This window comes from Culex quinquefasciatus, chromosome 1 (genome assembly GCF_015732765.1).
Source record: "Culex quinquefasciatus strain JHB chromosome 1, VPISU_Cqui_1.0_pri_paternal, whole genome shotgun sequence".
Classification (NCBI taxonomy): Eukaryota; Metazoa; Arthropoda; class Insecta; order Diptera; family Culicidae; genus Culex; species Culex quinquefasciatus.
The window spans coordinates 115624580-115640815 of record NC_051861.1 but is presented as its reverse complement, the minus strand read 5'-3'; the positions used below and the strand labels follow the sequence as shown (position 1 = coordinate 115640815).

The following is a 16236-nucleotide window of genomic DNA, read 5'->3' as shown; positions in this document are numbered from 1 at the left end:
TTATATTCTTAAGTACGCAGTAATTTTTGTAATATTTCTATGTCTCTATGCTTACAAGAAAATGTTGAAAAAAGCAAAAAAAAATGAAAAAGTTACTGTAACATTTAAAAAAACAGGAGAAGGAAAGTTTTTCGTAGAACAACAGTTGATCAAAATGACCTGACAAGGGAAAAAAAATAAAATTTCCGAAGAAGTGTTTGAGGATTTAATGGAAAAAGTGTTTTAAATATATTTTACATACCCCGTGGACGTTTTGCAATCATCAGTTTTCAAAATTTTCATGTACCCATTGACGAAAATTTATTTTTCGTAAAAAAAATGTGTTAAACGGGCTCAAACAAGCTAAATATGATTATCTACGCAGGTAAGTGCATTAATCCAAAATATAAAATGTTAATGAGGCTTATATTACTTGAAAAAAAGTATGTTCTTGATTTTTTTTAAATTTGGAGGGAAAAAAACTTGCAACCGCCTTATTGTGTTTTTAAATTGCATGATCTAACTAAACCTTCAATTTTTGTTATTTTATGATTCTGAAATCGGCCAGATATGGAAATTTCGAAACAAATTATTGTTTTGTGACGGTTCTATCCGAAACTGATTAAAAATATCAAATTATTTTGCAGTAACAAGGTTAAAGCAGCTGTCCCAATTCACCCCATATGTCCGCCGTTTCGCCCCAGGTAATGTGTAATTTCAGTCGCATTCAAATAAGCATATCCAAAAAATCGATTTTTTAATTACCTTCATCAGGGGTGACATTGCGTCTGGGGGTGAGATTGGGTCTTACAAAAAAGGCCTCAAGTTTGTATGACCCAATCTAACCCCCCGGACCTAATGTCAACCCTGTTGACGATATAATATATTGCAAACAAGCACCACGCGAAGAAACGTCTAACGCGACGTTTCGCCACTTTAAGCAAAAAAAAATCAATTTCTATTTTCAACAAAGTATCCTAAAATGTGTCATGTGACACAAATTTGCAAAAAAAAAACAATGAATGTACCGTCAGTGGGGGTGACTATGGGTCAAAAAACGATACACCTCTCGTAATTTCTTAATAACAAAAATAATTTAAATAACATCGAAAATCTTTCAACGTAGATTTGTTCTTAGATAGTTTACTAACATTTTCCCAAAATATGGTGGATTTTGATGAACACTACCTTCAATGCCAATAGTTTGAAAATTGACCCAATCTCACCCCTTAGAGGGGGTGACATTGGGTCAAATGAAACTAAAATGATGCTCCAATGCAACGATATGGTAAAAACAAGTCATCCAACAGTGTTTCTTGTTCGAGGGAATCGTATTGTCATGCTACAATGTTTGAAGTGGAGATTTTCAAACATTTGGGTAGTTTTTGAGCAATTCCAACAAAAATATTAGAAAAATGATTTTTTGAGAGGTTATTTTTGGCCATAAACGTATCTCAACTTTCGACTGCTGCCAAAATGACAGGATTTGTTCTAGGAACGAGATTTTTTCAGCGAAGTCATCTTAAGATGTCCCCTACACAACCCTTTTAACAGAATTGAGTTTCATTGAGAAGAACCTGAGAAATAGTAAAATCCGTAAAAAATCACTTTGACCCAATCTCACCCCCCAGACCCAATGTCACCCCCACTGACGGTACTTAATTTTTTTTTTGTCTGTGTTATTAAAGTTCTAAATTTGTTAAAAGATTTTGAAACCTTTATTTAATTAAAATTCATAAACAAACGTGATGCAAGTTATTCTTAATTGTTTCCAATCGATTTAACAAGTTTTTTATTGAAATTATTTTTTTAGAAATATTTTCTTTCCCTTGATTTTTGAAGAAACATTGAAGATGGGAAAAAACATGAAATAAAAAAAGAAAATACGACGGGGACGCCGACTTCGTGGAAGGCCACGTACGTATTGGATATGTGCAGTTGACAAAAAACGCGGAAATCTACAATTAGTTCAGCGTTGCGTCGACAGACCTGTTGCTGATAAAGTAAAGTAAGTAGGACAATAAAGAAAACAAATATATTGTCGCCGCGGCACTAAACCGAATTGAGCAAGTTTAACTCTCGCGACGATTTTCTGTCGCGAAATATCTGTCAAGCATGTTTAGGTGATTTTGAATCAGTGTGTTTGCTTTTTTTGTTTTGACGGCTTTGGATGATGAGAAAAACGTGGCTGATCTTTTCTGATCTGCCAAGGAAATGGAACGTTTTAGATTAAATTATTGTTTAAAATCTTGGTTTTTAGTTCTACTACCACTAGAACTGTTTCATTTGGGGTAATTTATGAAGTTCAGTCAGTTTCAGAAAAAGACGCAGAAGAGAAAAAGTCTTGGTTAAGTTGCTGATTACGGATGGATTTCCGTCTGAATAAAACAAAAATAAGTGGCCTCATTGTCGAGGGACCTCAATCCGGTCCGTTGTGTCCTCTCACCGAGAGAGTTTTGCTGATGCGGGTGTCGATTGAATAAGCTCTATAGAGTCAAAATGGGAAGACCCAGCCACCAACTTGAAAATCAAAAGCGCTGTAATTGTCCTCTCCAAGCTAGACATCATAAAATGGTCCATCTGGATGATCAAATCCACGCTCACAAAACGATTTCCGGTAGATTTTCGTGATCGATTCCATGCTTTGTGTAAGACGCGGCGCGAGTCTTGTCGCAGCTCAACTGGCGACATTTCAGTTTGGTGCCGCGGCGAAATTTTGTTTTGGGTTTCGCGTGTGACATTTGGGGAACACTAAGAAAAGAAACAACAGAAAATTGCTTCGCGAGATGATAAACACTCGCGCAGTTAATTCGATTTATTTCAAAAACCACAATATAAACTCGAAACTTTCTGACTAACTTTTTAATAGATGAACTGTTTCTTTCAATATCAATTAAAAAAAAGTCAACAACTTATTACTAATTGTATATTTCTTTCATCATAATTTTGCATTCAAGCAAAGTACATAAGATACAGTATATATTTTTATTGTTTTTTTCTTGTTTGTTCATATTGTTGTTGTATAAAATGCTGATGATGTGAGTGTGGACTGCTGCGTCTCGTTTTACTAAATACTCATTGCAAACAACATCTTCGCCGGTTCAAGTCGTCATTTAGTGGATTCGTAAAGTATAGTGGATGTGTTATTCGCTGGAGAAGGGGGGAAAACTTGATTTTCTGGATATTGTAGAGTTCCTCTCCACGTGTTGCTTCGCTCTTGTAGTGTGTGTGTTTTTTTGTTTGTTTGTAATAATAATGTTCCAATAATTGTACAATACTTGTTACAAATACAGTAATGTTCATATGAAAGGAATCACGTTTCAATATAAGCTGTGTTTATGTTTATCTTGTAAATAATCGATTTTTGTTTTGCTTGTTTAATTTTATGCGATTAAGATTATCTATTGATGCGTAATAATGCAATTGTGAACGAGATATGATAGCGTGTATAAATCTTTAATGGTTAGCAGGAAATATGAAATCAGTTGGATGAAATCATGCACTAGTAACAGCATCGTTTGGGGTTTTAAAACTGCAAGCACGAAAAAAAGAGTTTTAGCAATGGCACACATAAAACTATCTGTACTCGGTAAAACATAAACAATGCACAATTTGAATCTTACAATTTAAATAAGAAGTCTCATCACAATTACTTCACGGAGTGTGTTTTGCAGGAAAATAAATAATGTAGCAAAATTGGCTACGCTTACAAGTCTATATCAAATCAACCGAATTGCTATATATTACAAATTTTGTTTTTATCAATTTTGCGCCACTTTTGCCCCGAATCTTATACACTTCCAAATTATCGTTTGTCATTTCTCTTCTCCTTGGTAGCTGATTTCAACAATACAAGAATTTGTGCCGTTCCGACTGCTTTTCCGATTACGCTCACATTAGCCTAGAATCCTACACGTACAGCAACATATTATGCGCTAAAGCATCATCATTTCTATCAAAATATCATTAGAGTTTACGATTGGTTTGAGCATTTTCATTTGACTAGCTTCTTATGTGAATTTTGGCCTTCTCGGATGATTCAAAAGAGAAAGACAGAGAGAGCAAGCACATTCACATACGATTTTTTTTTTCGTTCTTCAAAGCTTCACCAAAGTGCTGAATCTCTGCTGCAAATACGTCACCACGCGTGGAAATAAAGAGAGAGAACCGTTGACAAAAGAAAGAAAATCCCGCAAACGGGAAATGGATCAGTTCTTTTTTTTTCGGTGTAGTTTCACTCAACCGCAAACATGTTGCACAGTTGTTGCAAGGTGCAACAAGTTGGTCGCTCGAGAAACATCCTACGGTTAGAGAGAGTATGTGGTACAAAACTTGGAAAATGTTGAGTGTTTGTATATATCGTGTGAAAAAACGGGAGGAAAACTCTGGTTCCGATCATCATCGTCATGGAGATTGGCAGTTGGTTGGATTTGTCACTTTTGTTGTCTCAACAGTCTCTGCGATTTTTTTACGGTTGATGAGTTCTACTGCAGTGCTACGGATATTTTTTCTTCTTATAAAACTTGTCATTTTTCTCGTCTTTACTTGTTTGCTGTGTTGTGATTATAAAGAGGAGGGGCGCGCTAACCACCGATGTATGTTGGATGCATTTGGATGCGATAGAAAGATGCGTTTTTGTTTGTTTTGTTGGCGATTGTTTAAATATATTTGCTTTTTTTTCACTGTCGGGTCCACTCTGGGTGGATTTACTCCTCCCACTCCTTCTCGTCCACGCCCTCCATGTCGTCCTGCTCCAGCTTGCGGTTGATCGGCATGCGTGCGCTGACGGAGTTTTTAATCTGGAAATTGAAGAAAAGAGATTGGAAAAAATATTATAAAACTTCAAACATCTTGCCATGCATTTTATAAGTGATTAAAAAATGCCACTCAAAAATCTAAACAGGGAAAATAACATCATAAGAAATCAACTAATCAATACTTATCAAACGGAATATGTTTATTACTAATTCCAAACAAATTTTATAAGAATTTAATAGGAATCTGAAACTCCATATACATTTTAGCACATTATGTCAAATAGAATGGAATGGAGAGGCATTTCATTTCAAAATTTTTATTTATCTTGCAGAAACTTAGTTGAAATCTGTAGACTATTTTATTATACTAAACGATTCTCGTAAAAATATAAAAATATATTGTAAAAAAACTGCAAAATAATTACCAATATCAGCAAAAATCAACCAGCATCAACGATGGAAACCCGCAATTTTGAAAATTTGGCTTGAAATTGGCCCCAATTTTCAGCACATTCTTAATGACTTATGTGCAAAAATGTCATTAAAAAGAAATGTTACTGCTTGTTTATTGTTTTCTGGAAATCGATATTTTCTGTTTTGTAAAGTTTAGGCCAATTTAACTAACAGTACCTGACAATAATCTTAAAAAAAAAACAAAAATATTAGTTCAACAAACATAAATTCAATAAAAGTAATTGCTTTCCATTTTATTTTAAAACCGTTACATTTAACTTTTTTATATTCCTGACATTTTAGGCCGCTGCAAATATTATTAAAAGTTTTTGTCACCGCCCCACCCCCCTCCCTCCCTTCAAAATCGGTCCAAAAAATCAGGGAGCAAAAAAAATTTTTTTTCAAAAAACTTCCTAATTTTAACGGTACACATCAACCATCGCTTTTGCACCCAGATTTCTGTTACAGACATTTTAGTATCTTCAAAAATACGGGAACTATCGATATGATTTTTTATTCATCCCCTAAATTACAGTCTTCACGGTGCACATCAACCAGAGCTTTTGCACCCAGATTTTTGTTACAGACATTTTAGTATTTTCAAAACTACGGGTACTATCGAAATATTTTTTTATTCATCCCCTAAAGTACTGTCCACAAAGCAATTTACAACAAAGTTTGATTAATTTTACAATCCCTTTATTGCAGGATTGGGTTCGTAACTTTGACAATTTTGGAATAAGAAGACAACAACTTCCTTCGTTGCTGTGCACCCTTCAAAGTTATTTACAATAAAGTTTGACCATTTTGACAATCAGATTCTTTCAGGATTGGGTCCGTAAGTTTGACAAATTTGGAATAAGAAGACAACAACTTCTTCGGTTGCTGTGCACCCTTAATGGAATTGGAGGCTTCTATTATTAACTGAAAACAAATTGAAATGCACTTTCCTTCAGTTTAAAATGATATTTAGCATGTCTGGGATCGATCAAAAATATTTGGAATTTTTGTGAAATTCCGTTGCACAGTAATCCAAAAAAAATGTTCGTCAATATTGTGGATTTAGCTCGTAGCTGGATTTTCTGGCTTCTTCTCACGGTCATTGGAAACGGTCGTGGATAGACCTAGGGGTTCCCAGTTGGAGTGAAAAAAATCAATTTATGGAAAAATTATGGATTAAAATTTTGCTTTTTTATCACTTCTCCGACATCAGGAAAAATTGTTTGAACATGCTCGCATTTTTTTTATTCGGTCGGAAAAATATTATTTTTCTTGAAAAAACTTTTATTTTTAATCACATGATCACCCCTAATTCTGGCTCGATGCCGCCATCATGCGACCGCGTGCTCCGTTTGTTTGTCAACAAAGCTGCAGCTGGATGGTGAGACGAAGTGAGGGGGGAAGAGATTTTGACATTTTTATGCCCGCATCTGGCCCGCCGCCTATTTCGTCGGTCACTGAGTCGCCGGTCGTTTCCAGTGACCGAGTCCAGCTAGGTACTGATCGTACAATACTTAGATATTTTGAAAACTAATGTTTGCAATACTACTGGGCAGATGTAAAATGCATTTTAAAACTCTTTTTTCATTTTATTTTTTTTATTTCTAAACTTGTAAGTTGTTTTTATTCTACTTGAGAGCCAATCTGGTAGCAGATTAATAAAAAAAATGACATCGTAAATTTTGGATATGAGTTTTTATACAATATTTAACATTGTAGCTGTCAAAATTGTTGTGTTGTTGGATTTCACAGCTTCTGTGAAAATGAGAAAATTCATAAGCCCCATTTATATGTAGTAAATTCACATTAATTTTAGCCACCTTTACCTATTTTTTATTGATCTTGCTTTTTATTTTTATATGTATATAATCATTGTTGTAAAAACGGTAATAGTAATTTGATCCCTTATAAATTATTTTCATAGATTTAGAAATATTGTTAATTATGTATTAAATACCTTGATCACGACCTTGATAGTGTTAAATTAATAAAAATATTATCTGTATTAGGAAATATTTTTTGCCTCCAGATTTTTGGGAAAATTAAAACGGGGAAAATTATTAACACAAAAAAATGCATATTGGACATTTATGCGATCAGGGGCAGTTTATTTGAAAGATACATTTTCGCTCCCAAACACAAAAATCAAGCAAATTTTTAGAGTGAACTGTCATTTTGAAGTATCTTTAAAACACACAATAGCACATCAAATTTCAAAAAGATTTTACAAATTATTAAATTAAAAAAAAATACCTACGATTTCTATCAGCTTTAAAACAAATTAAGAAAATAAACTTAAAGTTTGTTCATGCTGTTTTTAAAAACTTTTAGAAAAAATATTCGTTTCTCTTGTCTGTGAGTCCCGTTCGCGCCCTTGCCCCTTGACGGCTCTCATCTCTCTTTGCTGTTCTTTTCGTTTTGCAAACCTCAAAGTGTTCATCCAACTTGTCAAAATTTCAAACAAAAAAAAGTCCCTTCAAAGTAAAAAGGCGTGCTTTGCGTCGTTTCAAGTTGCAAAAATTCGCACAAGATAAAGTGTAATTTCGCCGGTAATTCGTTTTAATTAGTGCCAACATGTCCTCAAAAGCCGACGCGCTTGATTTGGCCGCGTTGGACGCCGAGCTGGACCAGATGAGCAAGGACTACTGCGATCCGGAACTGAACCGGTATGACACCGGACCGGGAGCGGATCTGGACGACCGGCAGCAGCCGGGAGCGTTGGCGGCGGCCGCCGCCGGAGGAGGAAGTGAGATGGGGTTCAGCGAACCGCCGGCGGTTCGCATTCGGTTGAAGAACACGCGCGATTTAACGGAGGCTGGGTTGCGCGAACTTTGCCGGCCGTACGGAACCATTGTGAACGTGTACAAGGCGAAGCAGGAGGGCGGGAACTTTGCGTTTGTGGAGTTTGGCAATCCGAGCGAGGCGGGGCTGGCGATTCAGGAGTTGAACGCCAAGTTGGGCTTTCAGTTTTACGCGGCGTTTGCGCACGAGAAGAAGGAGACGGATTTGGTGCCGATGCCGCCGCCGCCGTTTGGCGCCGGGTCCGGGGAGAAGGTGGTGCACTCGATTGAGGCGTTGGGGCCGGACGAGGAGAGCTGGGAGCGGACGGTGGCGCAGCGGCGGGTTAAGACGGCGTTTTCGATTCCGTTGAGGGTACGGTTTCCGGAGGAGCAGGGGTTGGCCACGGCGCCGCATTATAGGGCGGAGGGGGACCGGTTGACGCAGCTGTCGCGGGTCGATGCGGGGGAGATTTTCAGCGTGGTGACGCTGATTGGGGGAGGGGAGAAGCTTGAGGTTGACAGTGGGATTGATGTTGGGATTGTTCAACTAATTGACAAGTTGGCGCAGCGCGAGTCCGTCAGTCGGTTGACGCTGGTTGAAGACGGTGATCAGAAGAGGCCAGTCTACCACTTCTCGAGTCTTCCCGCAGATCAGAGCAAACTGTTCCCGGACTCGAGCTGCGTGGCCTGCGGCCACCGCGGCTTCTTCAGCTGTTCAATCTGCACGGCCACGTACTGCTCGCGGCACTGCCAGGCCGAAGACTACAGTAAGCACAAGGACTCGTGCCACATTCAGGGCGTGAAGGTGCGCGTCCCCGCGCCTTCGGCTGTGTTTGAAGATCTGGACGACGACGGGCTGACGCAGGAAGCGTTCAAGAAGGGTTCGCACGTGATGATCTTGGCGGTGCTGAGTCCGGAGCGGGTGTTTGTGCGATCGCTGGACAAGGAAAGCAACAAAGAGTACCTGCAGACGTTGAGCGATGTGGCCAAGGCCGGGCTGACGGCGCAGCCGTTGAAGAACGTGCCGGTGGCGGGCGCCATCTGCTTGGCATTCTACGAACCGCTGCAGATCTACGCCAGAGTGCTGATCACGAAGGTGGCGAAGGGCCAGGCTAGCTGCGTGTTCATCGAGTTCGGCCTGATTCAGCTGGTGCCGGTGAAGCAACTCAAACAAATCAACGACAGCGCGTTGAAGCTCCGGAAAGTCCGCGTTCACAAGGTGCATCTGCACGGAATTACCACCGAGTACGGCCACATCGAAAAAGCCATCGACTACCTCAAAACCCTCATCAACCAACCGCTCGAGATGAAGGCCCAGACGGAGTGCGGAAACCTCGTCGACGCCCAACTCCGCACCGCGTACGGCGTCAGCGTCAACAAGCACATCAACGAACTCATCACCATCCCCATCGAAAAGGCCCTCGACAACGTCGACGCCTTCGTCAACTACAACTCAATCCCCGCCAAACGCCTTCCCCCGAACCAAACCCTGGACATCCTCATCCTCAACCGAACCACCGTCAAGCTGGACTTCCGCGTCGGCCTGATCGCGTACTCCGACCTGCCCTACCTCCACGACCTGCACCGCAAACTCCAAAGCTACGGCAAGAAGGTCGAGAAATTCACCGAAAACTTCACGCCTCGCCTCCACGAAGTGTGCCTCGTGCGCGACATGAGCACCTGGTACCGCGGAGTGTGCATCGAGGCCGCCGGCGACTGCCGCCCAACGATCTACCTCTGCGACTACGGCTGTATGATCATGGTCAAGCTGCAGGACATTCGCAAGATCCCGCCCTCACTCGCGCTGGAAGTTCGCACCACCGACGCCAAGGTGTACGGCCTGGAGGAGGCGAAAAACAACGGGTTGAAGATTGACTCCGAGTTCCTGGACATTTACCTGGAGGAGAACGAACGGCTGACGGTGGAAACCAGCGAGGAGGTGGAGTTCAGCGAGTTCGAGATGGAGCTGTCGCGGGAGAGCCAGTCGATGATGACGGTCATCAAGGTGCCGGAGCTGGTGGCGTTCATCGAGGAGCGCGAGCAGCGGGGTAAGTACCTGAGCCGATCCGGGGGGAAATAAAGCGTTCCAAGTATCCAGCGGAGTCTCTGTGTAAGTGTACATATTGTGAACTGTCCCTAGCTCTAACCATTTCCGGGGTTCTCTCTCGCTCTGCTTCTTCAATGTCTACTAACTAAATCGGGCGTCCATTTTAGTCCAGATGACTTTTTTTTCAAATTTCGGAACATCCGGAACCGATTCCGGACAAAATCCTTAAAAAATATAAATTTGAGTCCGCCTTCAAATTCCATAAAGTTTGAGGTGCCACACGACTGGGTTCCGTGAAATTGGGATTTTTGTCCCCGTCGGAACAATCCGGAATCGGTTCTAGAGAAAGGCCAAACATGACCGACAAGCGTCAAATTCGATCCAATTGGCTGTGTTTCAAAATCTCTTGAAGTTTAACATGTCACACAATAACTTTTCCTAAATTGTATTTTTTTTACCCCGACGGAACGTTCCGGCACCGGTTCCAGAGCGGCCAACTGTCAAGTTTAAATTTTGATTAAATTGGTTGCAATTTTAAATTTCATGAAGTTTAAGGTGCAACACGACAAGTTTTCGTGGAATTGACCTTTTTGTCCCCGTCGGAACAATCCGGAACCGGTTACGGAATGGCCGAAATTGACTGTTTGTCAAATTTGATCCAATTGGCTGTAATTTTAAATTATATCACGTTTGACATGCACATGCGATGAGGTTTAACAAAATGGCAAATCTTATCCCATAAGGAACACAGACTGAAACCGGTTCCAATGTGGCCAAACAATATTTTCAAGTGACAGCGTTGATCTTTTTTTTTAAATATATTTTCAAGTATTTAAAGAATAACGAAAAAATCAATATTTTTCGAAATTTACAACTTAAAAAAGCTAAAGGATTTTTTGTTTTAGGAGTTTAAAAAATTAAACAAATTAAAAAAATGTATATTTCTAAAAGTTAATAAAAAATGGTTATAAATTTCTAAGTTTTATGAATAAAATTCTTTTTCAATGGCACTGTTTGAATTTCCAGATTTTCTATTTTTTAAATTTCCTTTTTTATAAAAATTCCGCATATTTTTTAATTTTTAATTTTGGAAATTTTTAAATTTGTGATTTTTTTTTTTGAGATTTTAAATAATTGATTTTAAAATCTTATCTGTTAAGACTATTATTAAAAATTTCAAATATTCATAATTTTTATATTTCTCAATTTCAATTTTTAAATGTTTTGTACAGATTTTTTAATTTCATTTGTTTAATTTTTCATTCCAGCATTCCACAAAAATGAAATTCGTTTGTCCCAGCTTTTATCTCTCAAAGTTTCCTCATCAATTATTTTTTCAAATTAAAGTTAAAACTTTAAATAAAACTTTCAAATCGGTTAAAGGTCTATCAAAAGCTTAATTAATACATAAAAAATGAAAAAGTTATGAAAAAAAAACTCAAAGTCGCGTGGACTTTTGTTATTTTTGAATTTTCAGAATTTTTAATTATTGATTTGACACTTTTTTCCTATTTTTTGTAAAAAAGAATGGTGCTCTAGAGTTGCACATCAATGTGTTTAACTTTTTCATTTTTCTTTTTATTGTATTTGTATTTTTGTATGGTTCTAACAAATTATTTACAAATTTTGATTTTTTAAACATTATGTTTTTGAATTTCTCAACTTTTGAATGTTAATTTTTAAAATTCCGAAATCATTTACTTTTTTTTAGTTATTAAACTTTTTGATTTTTTGTGTATAAGCCTTGTGTGTTTTTTTCTTTGTTTGTTACATTTCAAACTTTATTTTCTAGAATTACAGTTTTTTTTAATCTTAAAATTTTTATTGCCAGAAATCCAGAGTTTTTTTTTTTATTTTTGGATGTCTTAGTTTTTTAATACTCTTATTGTTAAATTTTATAGTTTTAAACAATTTAATTTCTAAAATGTGAAATTCCTGATTGTTCAATTTATGTGTTTAAATAAGTACTTCGTTTTTTTTTTTTTAATTTTGAGCCTTTTTAATTTTATTATTGAATATTACATTTTTCTGTTTTTTTTTCAATTTTGTTCAGTTTTTTGCATTTAAAAAAAAATGTCGGTTCAAAAACTTCTAAACTTTGAGTGATTGTGTTCTATTTTTTCAATTTTGATCATTTGAAATTCTTTAATTTTTCAAAGTTTTCATTTTACAATTTTTTTTTTCAATATCAGAATTTTAATATCTTTAAATTCCGGTTTACATTTTGTTGAAGTTTAAATTTGTTTGATTTGCGAAGTTAGAATCTTTTTATTATTATAGAATTTAATAACTCAATAAAATAAAAACACTCAAAAATCTTGAAAAAATACAAAAAATTCAACATATTTTTTTATTTTATATCAAAATAAAAAAAAATCAAAACTAGATTGAATTTTGGAAAATGAACTTCATGTTTAGAAATAAAATAATTTAAAATTATAAAAATAATCCGGAAATCAATATTAAAATCAACGTTGGCAACCGATAAAGTTATTGCCGATGATGAGAAAATAGAAAAAACAATCTTTGAATTATAAATTAAAAATATAAACTTAATCTGAAAATGTTTTATTTTCTGTTTTGTTTTAATAAATCAAAGTTTCAAGTAAATGCCTTAAAAATAAAAATATTCGGAATGATTTTTTTTTCAATTTTGAAACAGAAAAATTCATAAATGAAATAAACACAAAAGAATAATCTAAAAGTTTAGAAATTAAATGACTTTAAATAATTCTAAAATCTTTATATTTAAATTGAAATCAACGTTGTTTCGTTTTCGTTTTCGTTTTCGTTTTACGGAGCAAGGTGGGGGACGCGGCCTCAAGTCAGTCCAAGTCCGGTTTCTTGTGGAAAAAAGGGTAGTGGCCGAACTAGTATTGCATACCAAATGAACACCACCGGAAGATATAGGGGATCAGGAGGGGGAAGGTGAAAGAAAATTAGTGTAGGTGTGAGTAGTAAGAACTTGGATGACTTGAGCAGTTACGGTAATCTAAGTTTAACACTGAATAAAGAAAATCTGAAATTATGATTCAAAGTAAAAAGGCCCGGAAAAAATTAAATTATTAATTAATTGAATAAGAAAATGTAACTAATCGGAGATTTTTACAAAAAAAAATCAAATTTAAAGGGAATTTAAAAAAATACTGGATATCGAAAGATGAAAACCAACTTGTCTATAGAATGTAAATGTAAATTTTTTTTCTGGGCCCCGTCCTGTCGCGTCCGTCAGTATTCTTGTCGTACATTACAACTAGAAGCAGATCTGCCAATGAAATAGTACACTTCGACCAGTTCAACCAATCATTTACGGGAAACTAACATTTATCAACAACCTAAACTAAACTGTCTGAAAGTAACTTGAATCTCAAATTCCCAATTTTTTAATTGCAAAGCCAAACATTCCTTTACCTTGTTTTTAAACCAATACACATAAACAAACAGTTCATACTTTACAAGTTGAACACTCGTTGTTTAGAAGACTAACTCGTGCCTTCCATTCCATTAGGGCACAGAAGCTCTGCAAACAAGAGTGTATACCTTATGTAAACTATCATTTAAGTGAAAGGGACACACTCCTGCTCACCAAACCCATGCGCCCTTTTGAAATGTTAGGCTCCATTTGATCGTCAAAACTCCAGTAGATCCTCGATTCGCAACAATGGTCGATACAACCACAATCCGAAAACCGTTAGTTCAACAGATTAACGAACTTTGTCCGATATCATTTCATTATTGATTGATCGAGACGCTATGGCAACTTTGACAAATCATGAATGAAAATTAACTATTCTGGCTGTTTACTTGCCCCGCTGACTGCCTAACGTACTTCTGAAAATTGTTGTCTTTTAATCTAATTCCTAAAATTACTAAATGTAAAATACACAAAGACCCAATTTTAATTTTAATTTGGAATTCGAATGCAAAACTATTTTTTTGAAAACTAAGTCCTAACCTAACTCCCACATTCGATAGGGGAAAAGTCACATATGTAGCGGTTTGTTGTACATTTGTGATATTTCCACTATCGGAGAACCTCTTGGTCTCGACGCCAGCTTAACTCACCAGCAGTCGCGTTAGTATTCATTGTACACACGTTGTAAGGACATTTTAAAAGTGCCCAAAATACGCGACTTCTAGATGGTTAAGCCAAAAGACATCGATAAGCCTTGGTGCTACGGCAAAGCGGGTTCTCATCAGCATGGAACGATATCCATTGTGTTAATAAAATGGAAGTTTTAACAGTATTTGGAACAATACAATTAAACCCTCAATTTCATTACCATGACGGATCTATCCATGCCCCTTGACAAAATGAGTACTATAACGATCTATATAATACTCCTCTGGCAAGGCCCAAGGAAATTGAAATCAACGTTGTGAATTGATAATATTATCGCCGATAATGCAAAAATCGAATATAGAAAGTATTTTCAATCAGAATTTTTAAAAAATCTGTAAATTAGGAATTTTGATTTTTGCAGAATTAAATATCTCAAAATTTAAATTATTTCGAAACAGTCTAAAAAATATTGGAAAATATCGAAAAAAAACCTTTTTTTTTACAATTAGAAAAAAAAACCTTTTTTTTTACAATTAGAAAAAAAAACAATCCAAAAATTCAATAAATTAAAAAATTATATAGAATTTGTTAATTTTATTTTCCAGCAATATCAACTCAAATGCCATGGATATCAAACAATGCGACTTTTTGTACAAATTTTGACGGTATTTGAATTGTTAGTGTTGAAACTCTGTTATTTTTAATATTATTATTGAGCAATTCCATCTCAAATCAGGAATTTTTCTGGTACTTTTGTACCCGACCCTCTCCGATTCCAATGAAACTTTTTAGACATGTTATCCTAGGCATATATAAGCCATTTTTGTGTATACGGAGCCAATTGTACTCGAAAATAACATTTGAGAAGGGCATAAGTTATTTAGATATTTTTGTATTCTGTAATTTAAAAATGACTGTAACTCGAAGGCGTTGCATCGTATCAAAAAGTGGTCAAAGACAAACTTGTAGGAAATTGGACGGGCTTTCTGAAAAAATACACTGAAACAAAAATACACGCCACTTCTATGGGATTTTTCAATTTTTATGTTTAAAAGTTAATTTTTAAGGTGAAGTCACGATTTTTTTTCGTTCAAAATTTTTGAGGAAATAGCCTAAAATGTGACAAAAAGACTCACGAAAAATGCAGGATGGTATGTCTCTCCTAAAAAAATACAAAAATCATTTACTAAAACTGTTTTTTTGAAAAGTGGTTTAAACGTCAAAATTTTCAAAAACCGATAGTGGGAATCGATTTTTCAGACAATTTTACATAAAAGTCTCCATATTGACCATTGTCCCAAGTCCAATCCTTGCGAAGTTACAGCGGTTTTAAAAATAAAAATGTTGAAAAAACAGCTTTTTTGGTGGTTTTTTGCATTTTCTATATGACAGACTTGATTTTTCAGTCTCGAAAATATTTTTACCGGAAATCTCGTCCAATTTCCCATAAGTTTGCCTTTGACAGCTTTTCAATTTGACTCGTTTTAATATTTATGTAGGATGATTTACCTTCCAGATTTCTACCACACTGAAAAAAATATTCTGTTTTCAGTTATGTGCAATGTAATTAAGCTTATATCTGTAAGCCCATGCATCCAATTGAAAAGCTGTCAAAGGCAAACTTATGGGAAATTGGACGAGCTTTCCGGTAAAAATATTTTCGAGACTGAAAAATCAAGTCTGTCATATAGAAAATGCAAAAAACCACCAAAAAAGCTGTTTTTTCAACATTTTTATTTTTAAAACCGCTGTAACTTCGCAAGGATTGGACTTGGGACAATGGTCAATATGGAGACTTTTATGTAAAATTGTCTGAAAAATCGATTCCCACTATCGGTTTTTGAAAATTTTGACGTTTAAACCACTTTTCAAAAAAACAGTTTTAGTAAATGATTTTTGTATTTTTTTAGGAGAGACATACCATCCTGCATTTTTCGTGAGTCTTTTTGTCACATTTTAGGCTATTTCCTCAAAAATTTTGAACGAAAAAAATCGTGACTTCACCTTAAAAATTAACTTTTAAACATAAAAATTTAAAATCCCATAGAAGTGGCGTGTATTTTGTTTCAGTGTATTTTTCAGAAAGCCCGTCCAATTTCCTACAAGTTTGTCTTTGACCACTTTTTGATACGATGCAACGCCTTCGAGTTACAGTCA

General features: G+C 36.1%; 2 protein-coding genes across 5 annotated transcripts in view; one reads left to right on the top strand and one right to left on the bottom strand.

The window, feature by feature from the left end:
* Positions 1-2891: 2891 nt before the first annotated feature.
* LOC6046910 (coronin-7) overlaps positions 2892-16236 on the bottom strand; it is a 58320-nt gene continuing 44975 nt past the window's right edge. For 3 of the 4 annotated variants that reach the window (XM_038248786.1, XM_038248791.1, XM_038248800.1), the window contains one exon: positions 2946-4778. In XM_038248786.1, the coding sequence (XP_038104714.1) occupies positions 4686-4778 (93 nt within the window). In that variant the 3' untranslated portion in view covers positions 2946-4685. Of the gene's footprint in view, positions 4779-16236 lie in introns of all 4 variants that reach the window. The other variant, XM_038248793.1, reaches the window with a different exon arrangement.
* The window catches only part of LOC6046915, a 52710-nt gene continuing 44144 nt past the window's right edge, over positions 7671-16236 (top strand). Inside the window, exon 1 of the mRNA XM_038248807.1 lies at positions 7671-10017. Within this exon, the coding sequence (XP_038104735.1) occupies positions 7764-10017 (2254 nt within the window). The 5' untranslated portion in view covers positions 7671-7763. The remainder of the gene's footprint in view (positions 10018-16236) is intronic.